At 38.9% G+C, this 27,603-nt stretch overlaps 2 protein-coding genes across 2 annotated transcripts; one reads left to right on the top strand and one right to left on the bottom strand.

Moving 5' to 3' along the window:
- The first annotated feature begins 270 nt into the window (after positions 1 to 270).
- LOC136424147 (CKLF-like MARVEL transmembrane domain-containing protein 7) lies at positions 271 to 12,929 on the top strand. The gene is made up of 5 exons (XM_066412618.1): positions 271 to 425; positions 6,152 to 6,287; positions 8,030 to 8,206; positions 9,169 to 9,264; positions 9,877 to 12,929. The coding sequence occupies exons 1-5, from the start codon at positions 382 to 384 to the stop codon at positions 10,060 to 10,062; spliced, it is 639 nt and encodes a 212-aa protein (XP_066268715.1). The 5' UTR covers positions 271 to 381; the 3' UTR covers positions 10,063 to 12,929.
- A 1,928-nt stretch (positions 12,930 to 14,857) lies between these two features.
- Positions 14,858 to 27,558, bottom strand: LOC136424226 (TAF5-like RNA polymerase II p300/CBP-associated factor-associated factor 65 kDa subunit 5L). Its single transcript, XM_066412747.1, has 17 exons — positions 27,454 to 27,558; positions 25,861 to 25,979; positions 25,415 to 25,453; positions 24,685 to 24,724; positions 24,253 to 24,331; positions 22,244 to 22,376; positions 22,017 to 22,080; positions 21,603 to 21,657; positions 21,035 to 21,251; positions 20,255 to 20,431; positions 19,502 to 19,608; positions 18,680 to 18,761; positions 17,835 to 17,946; positions 17,171 to 17,293; positions 16,789 to 16,843; positions 15,942 to 16,122; positions 14,858 to 15,058 (listed from the first exon to the last, which is right to left on the bottom strand). The coding sequence occupies exons 1-17, from the start codon at positions 27,520 to 27,522 to the stop codon at positions 14,938 to 14,940; spliced, it is 1,773 nt and encodes a 590-aa protein (XP_066268844.1). The 5' UTR covers positions 27,523 to 27,558; the 3' UTR covers positions 14,858 to 14,937.
- Between the last annotated feature and the right edge of the window lie 45 nt (positions 27,559 to 27,603).

Below are 27,603 nucleotides of genomic sequence, written 5' to 3' on the forward strand. Positions count from 1 at the left end.
AACGTTAATACCTCCTTGCTTCTACTATACAAAAATCACAATGCCGCCCCAGATGATACCGATATGTGAAATTCGGGGTCCTATTCCATGAATAGCCAACATTAGTCACTTTGCTACTTAAAACCTATGTAACTACATCCGTAAAATCAATACATCATGACATGCTAAACGTTTAGACCATTCCCTATGGCGTTGCCAAAAAAATTCCCAGAAAAAAGGTGTCGTCTGTTTCCTATTACTTTCCCACAATGCACCATTCCGGAAGTTCACTTTTACTTTCACTCGTGATCGCACGGAGAGACATTCCTGTATTCAGAACGTGTCTTCTTACGATATCTTACAATTTTCTGCCGTCTTCTCGCTGTAAAAAGAAGAAGAAACATGCCGATACTACTGTGGTGGTTTCCAGCGGTCGTCGAAGACAGGTACGGCGTAATATTTGTTTTTATCCGGCTGTACTTTCTTTAATTTTGGTGGATGATTTTTTTCCGCCGGCTTAGCGTAAGGGGTGGGGGGCGATGGAGGTTGGTGTTATCATATCTGATATCTAAGCGAGGATATTTTCAATTTTTTCTCCTCTATAGTATTGATATTTTAATTTTCCACCTTTTGGTCAAGGTCAAAACGTAATGAAAAATGTCACGCCCTGATTTTGATTTGAAGGCAACAAAAAATGTGAAATTTGATATGAGAAATTATTTCTAGGGTTGTTACTATTTGCAGATTTTTAACAATTTTATTCAGAATTTCACAGATTGTATTGGAAAGAAATTATGTGAAAAAATCGATGCAATTTGGATGAGAAAATATGATTTGACACTTGATATATGACCATGATTTGCATGTGATCACTGCTATAAGGTGCTATATGCTATATTGATTGATTATGGCTAAGGTATTATAACATTATGTTTATGAATTGATATTTGTGAAACACTAAACACTATATTCGGGGAAAAGCACAAAGAACAAATGTATATGATAATACAGAGGAAACTATCTTTTTATAATAAGATTTAATTTGACGTGATTGTACATAATGATTTATTATAAATGATATTCATAATGATAACGGTCGTTAACCTTCATCGGTCAGATCTTGTTATATATGAATGATGCAATGTCCTAATTTCCTACAGTTTAGTACAAATGTGTTTGTGTGAAACTGATTAGCATATTATTAGTGGTCTCGGAGCCTGTCACTCAATATATCATAATGGATCAAATCGTGGAACCAGAGGTCAAGGGTTCAAATCCTCTGGAGGTTGAAGGTTGTGTCCCAATTTAGTAGTTAAGCCACATGGATCAAAAATCTGTAGATGGCCAAGGTTTGAATATTAATCCTACACTATCCATCCTTGAACTTGAAGTGATTCAGTGCTTAGTATGTGGGACCATCAAACCCCTGCATGCTAAAGAACCCAACACACGTATTGAGAAGAGTACTCTAAGATTGACCTAAGTGGGCATGGCCGAATTGGAGCCTCCTTTCCTGTGTGTCTCTTGAATACAAATGATCATGACTTATCTTTGAAGATTTTTCAAAAATAATACTGTAATTCACTTTATCTTCACGGTAGCAAACTTTCATGGTATAATGAAAATTTACATTTCACTGAACTTTAACTTCACGGTGGCGGCAAGTGATTTACAGAACAGATGTGTGAAGAAATCATAAATAATAACAATAGGCCTTTTTCATGGTACAGACTACAGTGAACATAAAGTTACAGTAAGAGAAACAAGAATTACAGTATTAGTTGTTAATAGGCAAAAGTCCCAGGGCCTGTTAAATATACATTTTAATCTGTAATGTTTATTATTAATGAAAGTACACAGCACCTATATAGCACTAGTGTGTATGTAGTTTATGTAGAGACCATTAGTGCTTCACTAAGTAAACGTCATTGTTTACAGTGTAAACATGATCTGTCAACACTGAGGACAATATTGACATAACTCGAGGACCAAGTCTAATTATAGTTTAGCCTGCAGTGTTAAAAGATGTCAAGTCCCCATATAGATAAGGGTTGAACAAAGAATTTGTTTTATCTGAGGTTTTCTGTATTAGCATTTGTAAAATTACTCTAGTGTGTACTAGATATACATGTCTATATAGAAGAAACACTATATATTTTGGTAGAAGGGAAAAGTAAGGTTTTCATGGCATTTTAACAGAGAAGTGTGCACTTTTTGCAGTAGAAAAAAAATATACTACAGTGCTAGTAAGTGTTATACATTGAAGGGGCATACATTTACTGTATTTGTACATGTGGTGGCATGAATCTCTGATTAAGATAGTGCAAACTCTGAAAATAAAACTATTGCAAACATTTTCAGATCTACAGTACAAGGGTGTAGAGCTTAGAATATATTTCCTGTGTCCACACCCAAATTTCCTGGATTTCTGTTCAATGATTGTGCCACCCACTTACCAAGAATCCACAGCAAAATTTATGTTAAAATGTTCACATTTAGTTTTGACCATTTTTTTTTCCCAGAAAAGCTTTGAATCTAGACTCATATCTTTCCGAGTGCTCCAGAAAGGTTATTGTAAATGGTTTTGACCCTTTTCCGCTAAATGATCTTTAGGGTAAATTGCCCTTTCAGAAAGACCAAATATAAGTCATGTGTGAAATACATTTCTCTTCGGGTAACACTTAAGAAAAAAATCCAATTTGGTTATCCTCCAGGCCACTATTATATCAAAACAGTTAGTATATCATCTAATTTTGTGTCTAAATACTACATATAAAACCATACAAAATGCTATGATATTATATAGCCTTCATCAAGGTATACAAATCACAAGGCATTTCTTCTGCAAAGACATTTGCATATATGATGATGAATTTTGAATCTATATCATTGGTGTCTAAAAAAATACATACACCATGTAGTCTTTGAGCCTATGCCAGTTTCCACGAACCTGTATGCATCATTAAATGTATCTAAAAAGGGGCCAGTCCAGAAATAGAAAAGGGCAGGGACATACACACATTCGCATAAACCATTTTATTTTCTTAATTAACAAATAAAAATAGAAGCCATATTGCAACCATTTTTTTTCCAATAAAAAAAATGATACAAAACTTAAAAAAAAGTGAATATCTTGCAATTAGCAAGTTTAAATCTCATATTCCAATTACAAGACTGTAAACGACGTGATTCTTTTTCTAAATATCTCCTATCGTATAATCCCAGAGTATTTTTAGAGCAGATTTACACTTGCACAATTGTTAGAATGTGGCCAGGGTTTGTTGAGCTAGTCCCTAGGGATTTCCACTGCAATACCGCAGCTTGTTTGAATGACCTTGGGTTTTGCAATGAGGTCGTTGAATGGGAACGCGCCAGCGGCCTGTTGTACGTGTGGCGGAGTGCTGATAACGGGAACAATCAGCGCGGCGCGGTATTGTCACCGTCGCGCTGTCAGTGCGCAGGCGTTTGATGAATGGGTTGCAGTTATGTTTGAAATGTGTGAAGTACATTTTGCTGCCCAACTTGGCCAGCTTCGAATTCTTTGGGCAAACAGTTATTTCTGAGGAAACCTATTTGATAAGCATGTTGCTTTGTGAGAATTTAATTCAGATTTTAGACAATAAAATCTCTAAGAGATTTTTAATACTATAGGATAGACTACATACATGTACAACAGGATCATAAAAAAAAATTATATTAGAACTACATGTACTGGCAATAACTCCATTGAGCATGAAATTGGCAAGTTTATTTTCTGTAAAATTATTTGCTTCATGAAATACATACATGTATGTATATATAGATAAGTATACAACCATACGTGTACTAGTAGTTGTTTATGTGTGCAGTAAAGGGTAACTATAATTGTTGAAATTAATTTTTTTCCCATTTGTTATGTAAATGAACACTGCGGATATGTGTTCTACTAGCTAGACTCATATACTACAGTACTGTTGTATCTGTTAATGCATGCAGAAATGTTTGCGGTGGTTTTATATTTGCAGTTTTAGCAGTGAACTCTTAACCATGAACTTAAAACCACCGTGCAAAGCCGTGACTGTAGCACTACTATTGTTTCAAACACGGACTCAAAAGCACTACGAACACTTAATTCTCTCCCTACCACAAAATTAAATCCCTGTAAACAATATTTCTGCATTTACAGACTGAGTGTAGGATTTTCAATTAGTATAATGTTTCTACTACAAATTTAATAGTTTATATTTCACTTTGAGTCTAACATCAACTCTCATGATTCTGCTGCATTACTCTCTTAAACAAAATTGCCAGTCTCCTAAAAGATATTCCAAGTAGTATTACAGTATATAGTATTCGAAAAGATATTCCAAAAGATCTTCCATGCAGTATTCCAAGCAATATTCCAAAAGATCTTCCAAGTAGTATTTCAAACCTTATTCCAAAATATATTCCAAGCAGTATTCCAAGCTGCATTGCTCCTTGTAAAATGTTGCCAGTCTCCTAAAAAGAACAACCTTCTGAATTACTGTAAATGCATTTAAGTTCGTGTGGTTTTTATTAATCACGCCAAGGCGAAAATGGAGTGTTAGCGATGGTTTTAAGATCGCGGCAGTGCTATAATTACAAACTGCTACAGTACTGGACAAAAATGTTTGCGGTGGTTTTAAGTTCGCTGTGAAACGGTCACGGCGAAAACCGCAAACATACATGTAAAACCACCGCGATCATTCCTGCATTAATATTACAGTTACTGTAGTCCTGCTGTAAAACAGACCTAAAAGATAGTCCAAGCAGTAGAGTAGAAGAATGCTGATGGTAAAAGATGGTTGCATAATTGTGTAGTCAATTATACAGTGAGGATGGGCGGAGCGAATGGAACTGTATGCCTTTCTGCCCCTGACGTTAAATCGAAATTGATCCACAGCATACTGAACTAGTAACTGAAGTGTTACAAAGATTTGCACTCCATTTCAAGCTTGTAATAATTTCATCACACTAGTGAAAAAGAACTGACGTGTACAGATAGCGTTACAAGTTTAGAAACTAGACAGTTGATTGACGTATCGGATATGAGATTTCTGGTAGCATTATGATTATAATGTGGCAGCCTACTTCACAGGTTTTAGGCAAATTATAGGTTTTGAACTTGAAGATTATTTATTATTAATATTAGGTTGGTATTGAGTAAAATTATATATTTTGTCATGTAGTCTTTTAAGTGAATGTAAATTGATACAATTCAAACTAGACACAACTTCTTTTAATTTAGCAATTTCTTTAATTAGCCAATGCAAAAATACACCTTTTTTTTTCAATATTGAATTAATTTCAATTGTCCAGAATATAACTTATTGTAAGTCTGTGTCATGTTGGCCTAAATGTGGCATTATGTAGTGGCATAACAGTTAGAGTGTTAAATTAAGCTCAGAACCTAGAGGTCCTGGGTTCAAATCCTCTTACATATCACAGATAATGCACTGTTGGGAAAGTCACTTTACATTCATGACTTTCCTCACTCCACCCAGGTGTAACTAAAAATGGGTACCTGACTTCAGATGAGGATGTAAAACTAAAGGCAGTGGAAGGATTGAGAGGGATGGGCTCCGCCTTCCAATACCGTGCCCTAGACACAGTGGATGCCCACTAGCAGTGGCGTCGCAGTGGCGTAAGTGACGTCGCGGTGGCGTAGTGGCAGGGTGTTTGGCCCTAGAACCCAGAGATACCGGGTTCGAATCCGGGGTTCCTTGATTAGTCCCGTTGACATTGTGCCCTTGGAAAAGGCACTTTACACGACTTTTCCCACTTAGGTGAAAATTAGTACCTAGCTTCGGTTAGGGACGTCCCTCGCATAGGACGTTAAATGTAGGTCCCGTGTTTGAAGATCTAGAGAGCCACAACTCAAGCATGTTAAAGAACCCAACACACTTATTGAAAAGAGTAGTGGTCCTTCCCGGTGTGTGTGGATCATATAAATCTGTCTGGATATGCAGCTTGTACTCTTCAGTACAAACCTGGTGTGTTACGCCTTGATGCGGTTTACCGGGTATGCAATACAAACAAAAACAAGTACTACATGTAGCTACTGCCCCTACAGCGTTACTAGTAGCCTCAAAAAGGCTATAGGACACAGTACTAGTTTATTACCGTCTTTCTTTCATAAATTTTTGTTCTTACGCCATTTTGTCGTTATTAGGGAGACGTCTTCCACGACTACGACATTCCCAGATGGTTCACAGAGCACCACGCAGACCGTCCGCAGTCGGATGGGCCTCACCATCGACAAGGAGTTTGTGAAATCTGTGCCGGGAGTGCTCAAGCTGGTGCAGATGGTGAGTCTATCATATGGTATTATGCACAGTGTTTTGTGAACAAGGATCTTGGCAAATCAAATTTTGTTTGAAGTAACCTATAATTAGATAACTTATGTCTATACTAAAGGTTGCCTGGTGATCACATGGGAATCATTTTTGTATTATGATATGATGCACTTTATATCGAATGATATAAGATGTATTATTACTACATGTTTAGCTAGGTTTAAGTTCTGCAGTATACAGTGTCCTTCCCTCCTAGTTTCCTTCCTTCCTTCCTTCCTTCCTTCCTTCCTTCCTTCCTTCCTTCCTTCCTTCCTTCCTTCCTTCCTTCCTTCCTTCCTTCCTTCCTTCCTTCCTTCCTTCCTTCCTTCCTTCCTCCTTCTGTACTTCCTTCTGTACTTCCTTCTATACTTCCTTCTATACTTCCTTCCTACTATTATTTACTTCCTTCTGTACCCCTTTCTTTACTCCATCCGTCCATCCATCCATCCTTCCTTCCATCCATCCATCCATATATCCATCCATCCATCCTTCCATCCATCCATCCATCCATCCATCCATATATCCATCCATCCATCCATCCACCCATCCATCCATATATCCATCCATCCATCCATCCATCCTTCTATCCATCCATCCATCCATCCATCCATCCATCCATATACCCATCCATCCTTCCATCCATCCATATATCCATCCATCCATCCTTCCATCCATCCATCCATCCATCCATATATCCATCCATCCATCCATCCATCCATATACCCATCCATCCATATATCCATCCATCCATCCATCCATCCTTCTATCCATCCATCCATCCATCCATATATCCATCCATCCATCCATCCAACCATATACCCATCCATCCATCCATCCATCCATCCATCCATCCAACCATATACCCATCCATCCATCCATCCATCCATCCATCCATCCATCCATCCAACCATATACCCATCCATCCATCCATCCATCCATCCATCCATATACCCATCCATCCATCCTTCCATCCATCCATATATCCATCCATCCATCCTTCCATCCATCCATCCATCCATCCATCCATCCATATATCCATCCATCCATCCATCCATATACCCATCCATCCATATATCCATCCATCCATCCATCCATCCTTCTATCCATCCATCCATCCATCCATATATCCATCCATCCATCCATCCATCCATCCATCCAACCATATACCCATCCATCCATCCATCCATCCATCCATCCATCCATCCATCCATCCATCCATCCATCCATCCATCCATCCATCCATATACCCATCCATCCATCCATCCATCCATCCATCCATCCAACCATATACCCATCCATCCATCCATCCATCCATCCATCCATCCATATACCCATCCATCCATCCTTCCATCCATCCATATATCCATCCATCCATCCTTCCATCCATCCATCCATCCATCCATCCATCCATATATCCATCCATCCATCCATCCATCCATATACCCATCCATCCATATATCCATCCATCCATCCATCCTTCTATCCATCCATCCATCCATCCATATATCCATCCATCCATCCATCCATCCAACCATATACCCATCCATCCATCCATCCATCCATCCATCCATCCATCCAACCATATACCCATCCATCCATCCATCCATCCATCCATCCATCCAACCATATACCCATCCATCCATCCATCCATCCATCCATCCATCCATCCATCCATTCAAACTCCTCTAACACCAGCTCCACTGTTCCCTCCCCAGTTCCTGTGTTTCATGGCGTTCCTCCTGTCGGAGATCGGCGTGTGTTTCTGGACCTGCGGCGCGTACAACTTCTTCAGTTTCGTGACGATCACATCGCTGCTGTACGAGCTGTGGATATTCCTGTGGTACCTGTCACACGGGTACATGAAGATCAGCAGAGTCTGCTGGGAGAAAGTGGTAGGCAGGTTTTTTTTACTGGGAAATTTTGAAATGGGGGAGGGGGGCATTGCAAGGTAGTGGAGCGACCAAGATGTAGGAATGTGTGAAGGGGGGTTGTGGACAGGCTTTTAGATTTATAGATGGGGTCCAAAATTTGTGGGGGGGGGGGATGCTGTGATGTGAGGGCTAGGTGTGTTCTAGACTAATCATACTTTCAGCAGACCATTTTAAGCACTAAAAACTGCTCGTTCCCTCTCTGTATCCCAATATGGACTCTATGGATTAACAATTTCCTGGCATGTCAATCAGTCTTCATGCTGTCCCAGTGTCTGGTAGGACTAAAAAAAGCATCAGTGACACTGTAACAACACAGTAACATGTGTCTGTAATTACCAGGGAAACAGGGGGTCGTCCAATTCCTTCTTATTTTAGTATCATGCGTCCAATTGACCCATGGACTCATGCCTAGATAAAAACCTGGTTGGGGGGTTTTAGACAATTTTGAGTTAAAATGGTGCATTCTAAAGCTTCCTGAGAGGCAAAATTACTCCCAGACAAGTCACAGTTGAAGACTCGGGCTTCATGTACATATGACCTTGTAGTATCTCTAGTGAATCAGAATTTCACGCTTTTCAGAGAATCTGCTCCCCAGGCCTTATAAGGTAATTAGGCGCATTTTCAAGGCTCGAATGGAGGCGCAGCACCCTTGTTCCCTGCCTTAGAAAAAGCCCTTGTATACGGTCCTATTGCAAGATGAACGACATAATCTCCAAGCAGATTTTGGGGTAGAAAGTCAGTTACAAACTTAAGATAAGTGAAAAACATTACTGTTTGTATGCCATTCACATACCTGTATATATCGATATTAGCCAGCATTGAATTAAGTTACTCAGATTGAAACTGCCTGTTATAACAAGATTCAAGTACATTTTGTACTTATCTTTATCTTACCAAGAATTTTCTTTCTTTTTTGTCCTCAGGACTTCATTGGTACATGCGTGGTGATTGGACTAAATCTCCTGGCGTCCATTATCCTTGCGGCCCAGGCTTATGACGGCACCGGTAGTGCTGCTGCGGTAAGTACACCTTTCGAAAAAGAGTAGGGGCATGCCCCGGTGTGCGATGGTCCAAACCTTACAGTCCAGTCTGGGATGACATCTTGAAAAGGTGATAGTTCACCTGTTATGTCAATCCTTCCACAAAATGTGGTAAATCGAAATAAATGATAAATAATAAATAATGTCACCATATTGTTTGACATTGACTTGGTCAAGACTACACAATAAATTGTTGTACTGTGTTCTGATCATTAAGTTTTGATATCTTGTTGCTGTTAGATCACAGTTGGTTAAACTTAAACATTTTAACATTCAAGACCTCAAAATATCGTTTTTGATATCTTTTAATGTTTGGCCAAATGTGTGGGGGTATTATACTTATAGGCAAGGGGAGGGCATTACATGTACTGTGTATTTCACTCCTCTACTAGTAATCGCTTCCTATCCTGAATATAGTCTTCGTTGAGTACTTTGTAGTTACTAACCATTCCCTCTTTACATTATGTGCACCACCTAGCAATCCTTAGAGGTACTGCAGGTACATAAAGATGCTCGTGACAGATATGTATGAGTATGATCTCCCCCTTTTTTTTTAACAGCATGCTTGATTGATGTATTCCCATTTCCTAGGCCTTTGGTTTTTTCGCCACTATCTCCTTCATTGCTGGCGCTTACGTGACATGGAAACTATGGAAGGAGGGACAGGAAAAAGTGCGGATAGCGAAACTCGAAGCCCAGGCAGCCGCTGGCTCACCCGATTTCGAGCAGGGCTCCCCTCCCCCTTACGACTCAGCCATCAACCCCAACGCTATATAAACCAGGCACCGTCTTCAGAAAGAGATGCACGAACCGTTCACTAGATGGCAATAGCAGATATATATGTGAGTGCAAGTCTTCGTAATTGTGTCTGGATCTGGCAGTGAAGTTAGTGGCACGTTTGCACACTTTACAAGCCACCGATCGGTGAGATGTGTCCAGATGTATGTTGCGTACACGAAGTGTGTTGAGACGTTGAAAATGTGACGTGCGTCCAAAAGAAATGTGGTTAAAAGCATCACAATGGTCTAATCTTACCAACGACACTTATGATAGACCATAATATGCTGCTGTGAAAGGGTACATGTTTTATCATAAATTCATTTATCGTGAAAGGGTTTATCATAAAAACTGAGTTGACGTGCAGGTTGATAATTGTCTAGGAGAAAAAATATCATATTTCAGTATTAAGCACAATTTTGTGTCTTTCCGCCTAGAAGGTAATATGGACAAACAAAATATGTACACAAGAAAACAGTCCTTTGCTTTAATTTAGTTTAAAACCGTAGTTGTACGTCTAAAAGCTTTGCTTAAATGTTAAACAGTATAATGTATTTAATTGGTTGTTGTGTTGATTGCTATTTTGTAACGAAATAGATTATTTTGCTTAGTTTCTTCATCATTCAAGTATCTCTTTGAATTTATATGTTATGATATTGTTTATGATAATGATTATAATGATAGTGAAAGAAACGGATACTTAGAAAATCATGTGAGTGTTTGGCTAATACTTCTCAGAAAACTTTACTGTCATTATCCATTGAAAGATTAAGAAATACATGCACAGAGATGTGATCATTTTGAAACACCTAGTATTTAACTTATAAGGGGATATTTTATCTGTTGATGGGAAATCTTTTTTAGCAGTTTCCTCTTAAGTTTTGCAATAAGTACTGTCAAAAATCAAAGAAAACAATTGAGTTTATTATTAGTCTAAGAGTAGAATTGAGAACTTACTAGTAAAGGTACAAAGGCCTGGGATTCCAGGTACATGTAAATGTAACGTTACAGGCATCCATGTACCTGTATTTACGGCTTGGTGAAAAAGTAGAAGTTATAATCTATATAGAGTTACTGTATCAAATCTATAATTATTTTGTGTGGCTTACTACTGTGTCTTGTAACACATGTTTTCAAGTTCGTGTCCAACACACTAGTTCAGACTTCCGCAGATTGCAAAAACTTTTTGTTTGTGACATACACATGTACATTGTCGTCAGCAATTGCTCGAACATTTTGTCAACATTTCGAAGTGTTCCTACAGCGTACATATTATTGTTCACGTGCATGATATTCAAATACATCTGTATCTGTATCTATATAGCCAGTATAACCGCCATTCGGCGAAACACACCAGTTACATCATACGTGTCATGTATCCTGTGTTTTCAAATGTGTTGAAATAACGTGCTCCCCCAGATGCAAAACAAGCAATTTTTTAGGTCGGAATTTGTTGTACGGTTATATTATAATGTTAATTCTCATGATTCAGACTGGTAACCAAAGACTGACATATTCTGAAAAAAATGGAAGTTCGAGAGATTTACTAAATAAATGTAGCATCAGTTAACCCTGAGGTACAGTATGCACACTTCAGATATCCAGATGTTCAAGACATTCTTTCAAAGACCTTGACGCTGTTTTCTTAATAGGACAGTCTTAGGGAACCTGGCAGAATTAAGAGAATTAACAATACCGTCTTTGAAAGTCGTCATGCATGGACTCAAGAGTAGCCACAAGTTAATTACAATGCTGTTGACTGTCAATGGATCTAAGCCTACATTTGTAGCTCTATGCTCTGAACACCCAAGTCAATGTCATGTTAGATTGGACCAAAGTTGTTGAGAAAGGTTTGTAGCCATGTGTGTCCACATGTGTATATGTATTTTGTGAGCTTCGTAAATTGTATAGTGCAAACTGTCCCCGTTTTTCTAGGGTCCAGCTTTTTTAATGGAGAATTTCTGTGGTGTATTTTATGGTGTGCAGACTTATGCAGGACTTTCTATAAAGCCCATTTATATGTACATGAAATTGTATAGTATGCAGTCAGTTGCAATTGAGTGAATCCATGTGTAGTTTTGATGTTATGGTAAAGAATAGTGGAGTTATCGATGATAAGCTGGAAGCGGTCGGTTGATGTCAAAGTGATTTTAAGCCCCTCCCTTCAAATCTGGTAGGTTATCCTTTTGAGAGAAACAAAAAGGAAATTTTGTAAAAGGATATTGTTATCACCCCCTTTTACCCACCCCTCCCCACATATTTATATTGATAATCACACAGGTAAGATTGGGAATTGTGAAACTTAAATTGTGTCAGCAAAATGCTACTTCAACTAACTTGATTTGATACTAAGTTGAACATTTCTTTTTAAGTTTCCAACCAAAATTATCCCCTTTTTAAAATCCTTTTCCAAAAAACCTGGCTAAAATCACTTGTCTTTGTTTATCCAATCAGGGCTACAGTAACTGATACATCTAGGGCTAGCATCCTGTTGACTTAGCATTGCAGTGTTACCCCATTTGATTGGTCAAAGTTACAATGTTGAATAACTACTGAATGTTAGTATGTGCATTGATAGTAGAAATGATCTTTGAACGTGAGTCCTGAATGGATATGTTGGTGGAGTGAATTTGATGTCAAGTGCCACAAAGTTTAGTATGATAAAGTAGGGCTATACCTGGCTGTATTGTTAAGAATTAAGTCACATAACTGGTCAGTGCTTTTGTGCAAATTGTTAGTTTTCAAAAGCCACATAGGCGATAAAATTGAAGCTATTGTAAGATAGCAATAAGGGGAATTATGACATGCAATTATAAGTCTTAGGTGACTTAAAAATGTGAAGCAAGCTAAACTAAACCAGATTTCAGTGTAACTAGAAGAAAATTTGTTGCCTTTGTATTGTTTGTATTTTGAATTTATATTACTTGATAGCCTGTATGATAATAAATTTCTTAATTTGTCATCTAATATAAGTTGCATATGATAAGTTGCATAAGTGTAGACTGTACAAGCATAAATGTATTTACTATAGGAAACTATATATACTTAAACTTAATGTTGCCTCTATTTGTAATGCTAAATTGCATCAAACTTGTTTCAATTTAATTTTTTGTGCCAATTTTTGCCATATTATTTATTGCATTTTAAGCATTTTGCCAAGCAGCATTTGCTCATTATTTATAAAACTTTACTAATATTTTTTCATACTATTTTTTATCATAATTTTGTTGCATAGACAGACAGAGATTCTTCATTATTGTTACCATTTATATTAATCCTAGTAGCAGATTATACTGTCAATATTTCCCATTTATGAATATTGATGTAAAAGAAATATTATTGCACACACACACACAAAATTGTCTATCTGTTAGGAGACTGTACTCTGGATGTTGTAGTGTTACATACCCAATCATACACATGTATGTACATGTAAACCAAAAAGTGGTGTTTGTGTATGTATGTGTATGTTTCAGTGTCTTAGCGTATACTACAAAATGTACATGGTGGTGTCTTGTTAAAAACACTTGAACTGCAGAATATGGGGAGATTCTGAATATCCAAAATGACTTAAATACATGAGAATAAAAGATATAGAATTTGCTGAAATGTCTCGTTTGTCATTTCTTTTTCTGTGATTCTTATAAGTGAGAAAAGTCCATGCATGTATGAAAAGCTCCCTCTAGTAAATGATGTTGGTATTACAGCTAAATCAGACGGTCACCATGCATGCAGTGATCAAAAGTGGACATCGGATGTCTCGCATGCCAAGCTATAGATCACATGTGCATGTGTGTGCTTTGTAAAACCAGATCATAACTAATTGGATAATTCAAAATGATGGATACATGACTTGTCATTCCACAGTTTTATTCTGTATATAAAATGTATCAAAACTGGTTTAAGTAAAGTATGATATTTACATTGTATATGTACAGTATGGTTGACAGTTACTGTGCTAAAAGTAATTTGTCTACATCCAGACCAGAGTTTAACCTTTTGTCTGCTGAGGTACCCTTTTGGCACAAATTTAAAATGTGTTGGTCAGGGGTTAATAATTAATAATAACTTTATTGCAAGTTCATGCCCGAAGGCTAATTGCAGACAAACAAGTACATGGGAATACATGGGAATCAAAAATAGTTATCTAGACTACTGTCAAAGTTCTAAGTTAACTAAGGTTGACTATGGTTGGGTTTGACTTCTTTTTTGAAGGCAGTGGAAAATGAAGAGACCCACGTTTTAGATACAGGTATATTGTACATGTACAATGTACATGTAGCAATGGCTTGTTTTGAAGTGGCTGGCTCTAAATGGAAGACATGTTTCTGTGGTAAAACCCAAACCAGTCCACTCCCATCCCTTATGAGTTGAAACGAGTATTTCACCTTTTGCCAGAAGAATATTGTACATGTACATGTAGGTCACCCTGCAGTAATCAAATTGTCACTAGATGTCTCCCCTGACACATCAAGGAACACATTTCCTCTCATCCCTTATGAGTTGAGAGGAATCTGTCACCTTTTGCCAGAAGAACATACATGTACATGTAGGTAATCCTGCAGTATTAAAAATAGTCACTAGATGTCTCCCCTGACACATCAAGGAACACATTTCCATGTACATTGTACAGTATAGATGCCCATACTTGCATAGGTGTGCAATTCCTACCACCCTTGGTGCAATCTACATGTATGTACATGTACACGACACATTGTGCTCCATTGCCAAAACTCAACATATACGGATTTCATTCGTTATTAAGTCAGGCTTCTTTTCTGTATCCCCAATTGTATGTATTTATCAAGTGTTTTTTTGAAAACGTGGCCCCTTCCCACAACATCTAACATTGATGGGTGCACAGTTCTACTGTGATCAGTCCCCCTTGGCGGACCCTGCAGCTATCAGTAAATCCGAGGGGGAAAACTTCAGCATGTGTAGAGAGGAGGTCTTGGTGGGGTAGCTGTGTAGGAGCTCTGGTGGTTGTCCATCTGACCTGGGTTACAAGGATCGGAAAAAAAAAAACTGCTTACAATAGACTAAGTTAGAGTGTATCGGTGGACAGGGTTTGATCCCAGAGTCAGCATCAGTAAAAGGAAACCCAAGCAATATTAGGGTAAAAAAATCAGATTTTGAAAGTCCATTTATTTAGTCATTTCTATACATGATTTGTTAAAACAACATTATCATAATGTATAGCAACGCCCATTATGCAAAAATATGACATCATTGTGATGTGAGAACTCACTGAAAATTGTGTCCAGAGTTTTTGTAGGCTCGTGAAACTAAGGGTATCATCGTACAGCACGATTTTGCGCCGTTTTAAAATGCTCAAAGTATGAAGTTATTACGCAAATGTGCCAAACAATGTTAGTAAATGTCACTACCATAAAGATTTCAGTACTTTTTAATTTCTATTTTTTGGGCCCTGATATTGCTTTGGTTGCCTTTTATTTAAGACATGTTGTGTGGGGTTGCATTTGTCATTTTGGATGGGGATGTACATTTGTACAGCTGGCAGCCCCATGTGTATATGTGAAAGCTTTAGGCTTAAAACTCAAGCATCAAACCTCTATCCAGCAAACTTATCGAGAAGAGTAAGCTAAGATCGGCCCAGTGCGCTTGGCTAAATATGCGAGCCATAATATGCATGTAGATTCTAGCTTTGACTGAGTTGACTAAAAGTGACTACATTCAAATATTCCTACGATCAACTACAAGCTAACAATAGAAATACAAAACAAATCTTAAAATTCCAGGTACTGAACGATATAGGTTTACATACATGTACGTGAATCTTTAAATATTTTTATACAATAGGGTAAGAATAATAGTGGTTTCAGTATCTTTTCTGAGTGAAGCCGCATTTCAAAACTTACTCTTTGTCTGGTATGTTTGGTCTCATGTCCCAGACCCTGATGACGCTGTCCCCCCCCGCCGAGGCTAACATGGTACCGTCCCGGCTGTAGCTGATGCTGTAGATACTCTCGGTGTGTGCGCGCAGTTCTTTCAACATGTCGCCCGACGTCAGGTCCCACACACGAACACACTTGTCCTCACCTAAACATTGTAGGTAATTTGTAAGGTTTAACCTTCAACATGTCACCTGATGTCAGGTCCTGCACACAAAACACCTTCCCAGCAAATGCCACCTAGCTAGTTAAGAACAAAATACATGTTGCTCAGTTGCCACTTACTGTTCTTTTTCGACCGTTTTCAAGCATAAAATCGTGGCGACAGATTTCCTTAGTCTGTTGTTGTGGTGTTTCGCTTTGCGTATGTCATTATCGGCTTCTACCATTATGCTAATAGGGTACTCAGAAGAAGGTCGCTCTTTTGATTTTATTATTATCCTATCCAGTTGAGTCCACATCAATTTGATAACAGCGTGAAAAAAATGAAGATTTTGAACCCGGCGTGTGGTGGTGATGCAGCTTCTACCGGCGCACCGTGACCGTTATTGGCACTGTACTTGCGGGGCCGAAAATCGTCTGGCCGCGACCTTCAACATGTCAACTGATGTCAGTATTTCAAAGTACTTAGTACTCCTGCAAAAGTCTTTATGTACTTTGAACTCTTTCACATTCTCAGTTTCAACAATTTTTGTTTGTTTTTTGAATAACAACCTGATACTACATGTATCGTATACTATTAGACGTACATTTGTATAGATGTACATTGACAAGCCTTTATTGGAAATATTAGCAGCAACTTTTCAAAGCTTACCTGCAGATGCTAAGTGCTTTCCATCAGGAGAAAATGCCAGAGAAAATATGGTTCCCTGTAAGAGAATAGAATATTAAACAATCAGCAAAACTTTAACATTAGATAATGTACGGCGATAAAAATAACAACAGTACTGACAATAAGGAAGAAATAACAACTCTGCTGCGGTTGGAACAATTCTTAAAGGAGTCCTAAACTCCAGAAGGAGGTGTCATTTTCCACTAGATTATGTATCAATGAATACATAATCAGCTGACTTTTAACAGAATTTTGCTTATGGTGAATTACACAATCATTCTTTAAAACAATATGATACTCAATAAACCCTTGCAGACCCTACCCATGTATTCCCTATGGGTAAACATTCATCTTTAAAACTTACTTTGTGCCCATCTTTTCCGTGGAAGATACGTACAAACTTGCCGTCCTGGACGCTCCAGAGACGAACCGTACGATCTGAAGACCCCGTGGCGATGTAGTTACAGTTTGGGTGAAATTTCACACACTGGAAAACAAGATACAAAAAACGTTATGCGTCAGTAGTTTCAACATGAACATTTGTGTTTATTATATTCCAGATGCTGAAATAACTGTGCTATTATTGTCAATGAATGGTTGCTACATGTACATGTACAGATCACAGATTTGTATTCAATGTAGAAGAAAAAGCAAATATAGTAAAGATGATTTTCACTTCCTATACTATAGTGCCACAAACAAAGAACTTCAAGTTGAAGTTCTTAACTTTAAAGTACATGTATCTAAAGTTTTTAATTTTTTCATCATTGTAAACTGAATTTACGAACACAAGAACATCTGATCTGAAGATTTGCAAAATTAATATGACATATTTCTATTACAAGATCGGGTTTACAAAACATTCAGATTCTGAACATTCATAAATACCAAAACATCATAGATAAAATAAACATACCAATATGTAAAAATTCTAAAGCATCAGAGGGCTTACTAAATACAACATCAGATTCAGAATGAAGAGGATAAACTATGAAATTAAAAAAAAAAAAAAGTTTAGGCCATCTTACGTCAACGTCTTGAGAATGTCCAGCAAATATCCTGAGCGGGAAGGTTCTGTCCAGTGCCCAGAGTCTCGCGGTTCTGTCCTGGGAGCAGCTCACGAAATACGCACCCAACGGACTACGCACCATAGGGGGGGGGGGGAAATATGATAGGATTGACATGACTGTATGTATAACTGTGCAAGCATCTTTTAACTATTTTTGTGTAACTTTGCTATTGTGTTAAAATGACACAAAAAAGAGTAGAAAGAGTATTACATTTGTATGCCGAGAAGTGGCCTCTTACGGCCTTGCATTGAGCGAGATCGTTTAAAAAACAACATAATATTATATGATATTATATGATATTAGAGATTTTTTTTTAAATGTGGCATATTTGCATAGAAACTAGATTATATCTGAAGGAAATGATATTATACAAAATGTTGGGTATTGCATAATTATGGGGGGCTGATATTGTCTTTCATGAAAATAGGTCTGGATTATTATAAATAGGTCTGGATTATCGCTTAGTTTTTACTTATTAATAATAATATTGCAACACAATCTCAGAATATACATTTTTTGTGCGAGAAAGACTATTATTAAATTAGTGGTCATGAAAGTAGTATAACTATGTGCCAAAATGCTAGGCTCTACCATCCTCCGCGGGTCGCTGGGAAAATAGTAGAAATTGGCCAATATTGTATGAAGGGAGTCGGCTATGGAGATAGGGTCCAAAATTGCAGGTGCAAATGTTACCGTCCATGGCCAAAGTCCCCCGGCAAATATATTCTCCCTATAGCCGGCGCGGTTAGTCTGGTAGAGACTAGCAAAATGCTGTTATTTGTATAAATTGATTTCAAACGAACCTGGTGTCTATGTCCCATACTGGATAGCTGTGGCCTTTGTACTGGACATCATTGGTGAAAGTTGAGAGATTCCATAGTCGTACTGAAACGTACAGTCAGAAAACACAATCAAGACTAAGGTGGCGCTTTTGCGGTGGCGCTTTTGCTGTGAGAACACTGTCCCAAACGTGGCTAAGCTTGTATCCCCCCTCGTCTCGGTTCATCACTGGTGTTGTCTTGTTCTTTATCCAGGCGGCTTCCTTGATCCAACGGGTACGTCTGTTATCCTCTCTGTTGATTACCTTGGCCTCCTCCCAGTCAATGACGCAGTTATGTCTAGCAATGATTGTGGTCAGTGACAGCCACGTTTGGGACAGTGTTCTCACCGCAAAAGCGCCACCTACGTTGGCTACTTATAGCGGTGAGACGCAGTACTCCAGCTAGAAGCTCTGAAGAAGGTGTCTGACAGACATCGAAACGTTAGCAGGTGATCATGAGATTACCTGGTTGTGTAAAAAGAATCTCCTATATCCTATATTCTACCAACCTGATGAAATTATTTTCGGAAGTCCTGTTCAGTGTTTTAAGTAAGTCCCTATACCTTGTTGATAGAATCCCATGCAGACATTTCCTTATTCAACTCAGGTGAAAATGAGTAGCTTTGCCAATGGAATGTCTTCCTGGATGGGGCGCCACAGAAATTGCATGTTTGAGGAGAGTCACACATCAAGCACCTCAAAAAGTCTTAGAGTATTAGTACTTCTTTCCAGTGGATAAAACCATCTGGTCTTGATTTACAAAAAGCAGTTTATCTGTTATGCGAGACAAAAAACAAAAGCTGACCTGTTGTGTCCTCAGAGCAGGTTAACAAGAAGGTGTTGTTTGGGAGGAAAGAGGTGCCGTAGACAGGTCCACTGTGACCACGCATGTGCTTCACCTCCTGTCCAACACTGACAAAAGAAGATATTATAAAACAAAAATGAGGAAACTCATCAAGTAAACTCTCCTTATAATTAGAGCAAAAAAAAAAATGGATTGTGTTAGTAAGCAATTACATGTTGTAGAGCTTTAAAACTTAGAGTGTCTTTAATGCCACATGTAAAATAGTTCTAAGACTTGTATGCAGTATGTGTCATTAGTTTATTGTGCTGATTTTTTTGTATATTCAGGGTAACAAAGACTTAAGATGTATACCCCAAGCAGTGGCGTTGTGCTGGTGTAACGGTACTCGTAAGGGTAGTTGGCCCAGAACCCAATGGTCCCAAGTTCAAATCCTCTGACATCTCACCAGTCTTGTGCCATTGGAATGGCACTATATACTAGTGCGACTTTCCTAACTCCATCCAGGTGTAAAAATTGGTACCTGACTTCAATTTGAGAGGTAAAAAGAGGTGGAAGGAGAGGAATAGGCCTTCCAATAGCGTGCCCTAGACACAGTGGATAACAACCCACTGCCCCTATGGCCTCAAAAAGGCTATGGGACTGCTTCTTCTTTTTCTTCTCGAATCACCACTTATATCTGCCACACACTCCCTCTCAGGACTACTACCATTTTATCACATTCTAAAACTAATTATAATACCGGGTTGTACATACTTGTCTTCTCTGACTTTATCATCTAGTACATCCCCTGCAAGGTTGATTCTTGAGACGTCCACAGAGTGATGAGCTGCTTTCAGTTTTCGAGACAAGCCGCTCCAAACCTTCACTGTGGAGTCGTCAAAAACTCCACACACAAACCTGGAGTCATCGGAAACTGCAGCTGTGTTTAACCTATAATCACCATGATGGTAGAAGAAAAAAACAAGTCAGTGTACCACAGGGGTCCATACTAAACCCTACATGTACATGTACATGGGCCCATACTAACCCTACATTAACTGTATTTGTTTGTACCACAAGGGCCCATACTAGACCCTACGTTAACTGTATTTCTGTGTACCACAAGGGCCCATACTAGACCCTACATTAACTGTATTTGTGTGTACCACAAGGGCCCATACTAGACCCTACATTAATTGTATTTCTGCGTACCACAAGGGCCCATACTAGACCCTACATTGACTGTACATGTATTTGTGTGTACCACAAGGGCCCTGGATACAAGACCCTACATTAATTGTATTTCTGCGTACCACAAGGGCCCATACTAGAACCTACATTAACTGTATTTCTGCGTACCACAAGGGCCCATACTAGACCCTACATTAACTGTATTTCTGCGTACCAGAAGGGCCTATACACAATCCTGGTCAGGGAAACTAAATATCTCAATTCTTCTGAAACTTGAGCTAGATTAGATACTCTTTAATAAGTTAAATGACGACACAGTTTTTTCCAATTTCTTAAAACAAAGATGGCTGCTGCAAAACCCACCCTTGGAATGTATTGTGGAAGCTGTACAGACACACTGACGACAGATACGGCGTTCCCTCCCGTACTCGCCGGATACAGTCCTGCAGCGACACCTGCGTCACGTCACCCGGCTGAACCTTGTTGTCGGGCGTGTGGGGTGGGGTCGCCATGTTAACCTCATGCCCCCCACCCCTCTTGTCACTGTACAAGTCAAGGTCACCATTTTGTGTTGGTTTCACTTAAAGGAAGGAAGAAATAAAAGTTGTGAGAACAAAATGAAACATTATATTTCATATATTCTAACCTTTTTATGAGCAAACATGAACAATTTCATTTAAGAAAAATACAATGCACAAGCTGCTCTAGTTAGAAACAGATTAATAGAGGTGAGTCCACCATATACGAACATATACGACAGAAATAAAATACAACACTGACTGATGACCAAGTATCCAACATAGTGCAGGGGAGCCCCCTTTCAACTTACAGAGAAACTGCACTCAGTCTTCAGATACCACCATCTGCTTACTTACATACATGTATAAAAGTAACAACGACATGGGGAATGAACATCTTTTACAAAACTTACCATTTACATGTAGGTAGGTGTTGAACAGTCTGAGTAAAATGAGGTTGTCATCACTCTGAAAAATAAATAAATAAATAAATATTCTTGCAGTATAACAGGTGTCAAAATAACTGATTTTACAATCACTATTTGAAATATAAGAAATGGAAGCAAATTTGTATTATATTGCATATTTCAAAAGTGTTTTAACACTTAAAAGTTTTAACATGATCATGGTGTAGCTGGCTCCATTAAGGACTACAGCATCTAGCAGTAAAAGTAGGGTTCAGAACTATGGTTTTGAACCCCTGATTTTGTGGAGATAACAAGATATCTGGATCAAGCTACTAAAGACATCACAGAACACATTTCTACAAAATAAATCAGGATAAATATACAATTTCATGTATCATTAGTTGGCTTGAGTATACTTACCTGTAGGTACCTCAGAAGATATTGGAAGGATTTGTCTGACAGACTTATGGCATACTTAGTCTCTCTGAAAAAAGAAATTCAACAATGTACTATTAGATAAAAATTTCACCTAGAATTACTTGCAAGTAGTAAAAATAAATCTGAGATTTTAACTTTGCTTTATACAAATATCTATCATGAGAAACTCTAGTTTGCATGTCAAAAAGCATCAATCATTACTTGCTAACCTGAAGGCTTTGACCTTGGGTTTAGTGAACAGGTCCTGTTTACACATGACCCCTGCCAACTCCTCGATCAGTTCGTACCACTCCATGTTGTCCACCAGGAAGTTACCATGGTGACGGGTAAAGAATGCTTCAGCTGGATACACACACAGAAAAAACAGTTCACATACACATGATAGTGTATAATGATTGTACATGACTTGTACATGTATGCAGGCTTTTAGTTAGGCATGCGTCCATGCGTCAATTGGACGCATGATACTAAAATAACAAGGAAATTGGATGCCCTCTTTTTCAGCTTTACGCACAGAGGACCCCCTGTTTCCCTGGTAATTACATACACATGTTACTGTGTTACAGTGTAACTGTAATGTTTTTTTAGTCCTACCAGACACTGGGACAGCATGAAAATTGATTGACATGCAAGGCTACCAGGTAATTGTTAATCCATAGAGCCTATTGGGTGACAGAGAGGGAACCAGCAGTTTGTAGTGCTTGAAATGGTCTGCTTAAAGTATGATAAGACTAGAACACACCTAACCCCCGCATCACAGCACCACCCCCACCCCCCCACCCCATTTTTGGACCCCTTGTCTATAAATCCTAGCTAAAAGCTAGCCTCTACCAGGCTCCGCCGGATGGCTGGAAAAATAGTAGAAATTGGCCGTAATAGAGTGAATAGTGTGCCAAGGGAGTTAGCTACGGAGGGAGTACATTCTGCCATCGACGGAGCCTGTCGGGACACGGCATCTCGTTTGATGTCCACTAATCGCTATCTAATAGGTGCGAAGTAGCTAAATAATCCTCTTATTGCTTTCCGACTCGCCCGTGACGGCCCGGACAGGAGCAGCCCACCAGTGAACATGTGGACAGGAAGTGTCAGAGATCACGAAAGTTTGAAGTCATAACGGTCCAGACCAGTGCCCTACATCGTAGTTTAAGCGATATTTTTTGTCCTCTGATGTAGTTATCTGTGACAGTTTTTGTACTGCGATGGTAGTCGATCGTACGCGTGTGCGCCGCGTAGGTATAATGAACCCGGGAATGTTTGGCTACGAGTTTGCGGCAGGGCCCGGCCCGGCTCGGCCCGATGCCGTCGTGGAGATTTCTGTATTCGTCAGACTTCTGACGGAGGCATCGGCCGGTAAAACATTTTGTTTTCAGGCCACACCGTCCTGCCTCAACCAGCCCGAACCGTTTGTTGCCACCATAAACCTCTAAAATGCGCAGTTTGGCTGAATTCAACAAGGAAAAAATGTCTACCGTATTTCCCCGCTTGTTCGCTGCAGATTAACCGCACAGTAACGTAAATATCTCGTAAACAATAAACATATTACATTTCGTTGCAGAAAAAAAAATCGACTTTAGACCATTTGTTCAACAAATGAAAATGTTTCTATTATATTTTAGCGAGGAAATACCGAGAATGCAAGCATCTTGATACAGAATATAATTTTTGGTGCGTTCTGCTGCCACCCGCGTGTGACCTTTGTCCCACACACAGCTGGCTTGCCTACACACAGGCCCGGCCGCGCCACACTGCGCGCTGAGCGATTTACGACCTAAATGATCTTCAGCGCTGAGTTAGTTCCTTTGTACAGATAATCGGGGGATTAATTTGATACCCTTTATAGATGCCGTGTCCCGACAGGCTCCGTCGATGGCAGAATGTACTCCCTCCGTAGCTAACTCCCTTGGCACACTATTCACTCTATTACGGCCAATTTCTACTATTTTTCCAGCCATCCGGCGGAGCCTGGTAGAGGCTAGCTAAAAGCATGCATGTACATGTACAGTGTATGTGCCAGAGTAGAGCCTGCAATCTAGCAGAAACTATATATGTCAAGGTACATTTTAGAGACTGCAATCTGGCAGTTATGTTGTCTTGCCAGTAGAGATCTCCATCTGAGTCTGTAAAGTTACAAGACTGACAGGAATTTTCTACTTTTCCTGTCGAAACCTGCATCTTAAGATTCATGCCTAATTGACTTGAAAACTAAACTTAAACTTACCAGCATCCCTGTGTCCGTTGCAGACCAAGTCCAAGTGTAGGTGTACAAACATGGGATACAGTAGAACTGTCAACTCCGACTGGGAAAATACAAAAATATGGTTATCAATAGGATATTGGAGATTCTTAATACACAACCAGGTATTGTTCTCACCTGCTAACGTTTCGGTGTCTGTCAGACACCTTCTTCAGAGCTTCTGACTGAAGGACTGTCCCAAATATGGCTAAGTTTGTATCCCCCCTCGTCTCGGTTCATCACTGGTGTTGTCTTCCTTCCAATAACTTGGTATAGAAACTTAGCCAGACGGGTTAAGACTAATGCAGGTTATAAGTATTGCAGGTTTAGATCTTAAGACATCGGAATACCATATGGGTGTTTGCAACCATATATTGTAACTAAGAATAATGGAATATTAAGAAAATGTTAAGTTACCTGGTGAGCTTGTGGGGCATCATCTATGAGTACTTTGAGTCTGAAATATTGGAGAGATGGTATGTAATTTAATATACTAGTAGTCTAGAGATATTAATGCTTGAATAACAAAAACATTGAAGTGTTAAGTTAGATACAAGATAATTTTGCAAGCAGATACATAACTCAACCTTTACATGGTCTAGTCTAACAGACTAGGAACTACTCTGTTTATTCTTACTAAAACACATCCAATCACATTATGGTGACCAGCTCCTCTTAGCCCTGTCCTGCCACTTGCTATACGTGCATGTGATCAAACACCACATGCTACTTGACTAGCTACCATAGTGACAGCTGTCTGACCCAGTTTCAGGTCATTGACCTTAATTGTTTGGAGAAGAAGAAATACAGCACAGCGATATGTTTACCTTCAGTGAAGGTAAAAATAATTTGCTATGGTAGACAGATCCTAGAGGTTGGCTCCCCCATTTAAAGATCGCTGGCCCTTCTATCATCCAGCTGGCAGTGAAAATTTACATTTATAGCTTTTTCAATTTATTGTCCAACACGTGCGCCTCTCCATGGGACTGGTATCCCCTTTTTGGCTGTCAGAAAATAAATGCTCAACCTCATCAGACCGGGGTTGTTTCCAGTATGGTTTAAGACGATAATAAAACAAAGGAAATCTACAGACTTAAACTAAAAAGTTTGTGATAGTAGATCTAGAGCTTTGTGTTTAAGTACTTACCCACTGTACTGGTCTTCATAAAGGGTAGGGTCTGGATCACTGGAAAAAAAAGGCAAAAGGTATTTAGTGGTCGAACCTCAGACTGAGGACGAAGAACGATGCTTTTTTTGTTAGCTAGTAGTGAGATGCGGGTTCGCTACAAATTGCGTACATTTAGCTGGGTGGGTACAGCAGCAGGGTACTAACCAGGTGTTAATGGGTACCTGACTTCGGTTGGGGAAAGTGGTATTGAGGTCACCTGGCGGCGCCAAATGGCAGCCGCCCAGACTCTTGCAACAGTTCCACAAAATGCAAGTGTGGATAAGATATTATATATGTTGTGTAGTGTGTGAAACCTGTAATACCCTTCAGTGTAATACAATTCAGTGCTAGAAAGGCTGCCATTGCAGGTAATTTCTGACCTATAAAAACCATTATTATTATTATTATTATTTTATTATACCCACCAGCTGCTAAATGTGAATGAAGTGCTGACCCCCGACTCAGACAGTACGGCACCCTGTACCGCCATCTCTGACACCGTCTGACTCAGCTTCTGCTCCTTCTTAAAGGTCGTGTCACTGTCCTGGTCAAGGGTGAAAGGTCAAGGGTGAAAGGTGTTAGATGTGGTTAGAAGGGGACAGACCGGTAACTGGCGCAGGCGCAGAAGGCCAACTTTTAGCCCATGGAAATAGGTTTGGTACCCTTGGTAAAGGTAGCTGTAAAGGGGCTTTTTTCCAGGATATGTTGATATTTTGGAGCTGGATTTTACAGGTAAGGGTTTCTACCTTCTTATTAAGTTGAAAAATCAGACTTTCATCCATGTTTGTGGTGTCTGTAGGCCTGCAAAGTTTGCTGTTTTTGTGTGATTATCAGGTGGAGAAGGGGGTCAGAGGTCAACTTTGGTAAACAAGCCCGGATTCGTAGGGGTTCCGCCGATTAGAAAGTTGAAATTTTGCTCTAGATTGAAACTTTGGAGGCCTGACAGCCCTGCCAATGCATGTTTTTCATGGACTAAAACTCTGGTAGGTGACTTTTGACAGCTTCTTTCTTACATGATTGCCATATATTAAGATAGGAAGCTTCATTACTGTTCTGTGGCCAGAAGTACATATATTTATTTTACACGCATGAAGCTTTGCTTTAGTAAAACAGTAAAAAAAGAATATATACTGTGGATTCATAAATTTTTGGCGGAGATTTAATTTCGGAGTAGGAGCGACAATGAGCTTTTTGTGGTGTTTAAGTGTAAATCAATAATGTAGCACTTAACTAGCTACATATTCGCAATGACTTTTGTCATGATTTTGGAGTGGAGAGGCCTAGGTACAGTCTGTGAAAACCGCAAAAATAAAACTGCAGCGACTATTTTATGATTTGCAGTAACAGTCTGGTAACACTAAAACTACTGTAATTTTTTATTTGTTAACTGTAACATAATTTTAGCTGATTTAACGGTCACTAGTTAACCGCTAAAATTTTATCATAGCAAATATTTGATCATTAGTCTAACATTTGAGACAGTGATGTTTGTTCCAACCATTAAAATTAAGTGCTGTGACCAATTCCATTTTCCCCCAACTGCTATATTTTCCTGCCACTTAATATTAAAATGATTTACAGTGGTAACATGTGATGTTATACATACAAAAACCTACCTAGCCATTGCGTTTAGAAGTTCAAGAATATTCTTATGTAATATTAATAAAAAAATATAGTCGTGCCCATATGTGTTAGATACTAAACTACATGTAGTATTACCAAATGCATACCTGTTTACATTCGGAATAAAGCTTGCATAATTTTTAAATGGATACCTGTAGTTTGGAAATATTCATTAACTTCTGTCTATTGATAATATTGTATAATATGCTTATCATTTGCTAAATGTTATTCTCCGCAAATATAAATTATCCTTTTGCAAATACAGTATAACTGAGCGCCCCCCCCCCCCCTCCATTGTTTATAGTGGAGTAGAGTTATGCTCGTTTTGCCGTTATTTTGTGCCGTATTTTCATACAGTTAAGCTCCTTAGAAATAATAAAAGATCATAGTCTTACCGAATATTGTCTTTTCTTCAGATACTGAAACACAGCGGACTGAATATCCTCGCTTTTTACGCGTTTCATGTTTTTTTTGTGTCCCTCTGCGAACGTGGGGTCAGGTCAAAGTTCAAAGGCAATCTTTTTTGATAATTCTTTTTTTTTTAC

This window comes from Branchiostoma lanceolatum, chromosome 18, assembly GCF_035083965.1.
Source record: "Branchiostoma lanceolatum isolate klBraLanc5 chromosome 18, klBraLanc5.hap2, whole genome shotgun sequence".
Taxonomy (NCBI): domain Eukaryota; kingdom Metazoa; phylum Chordata; class Leptocardii; order Amphioxiformes; family Branchiostomatidae; genus Branchiostoma; species Branchiostoma lanceolatum.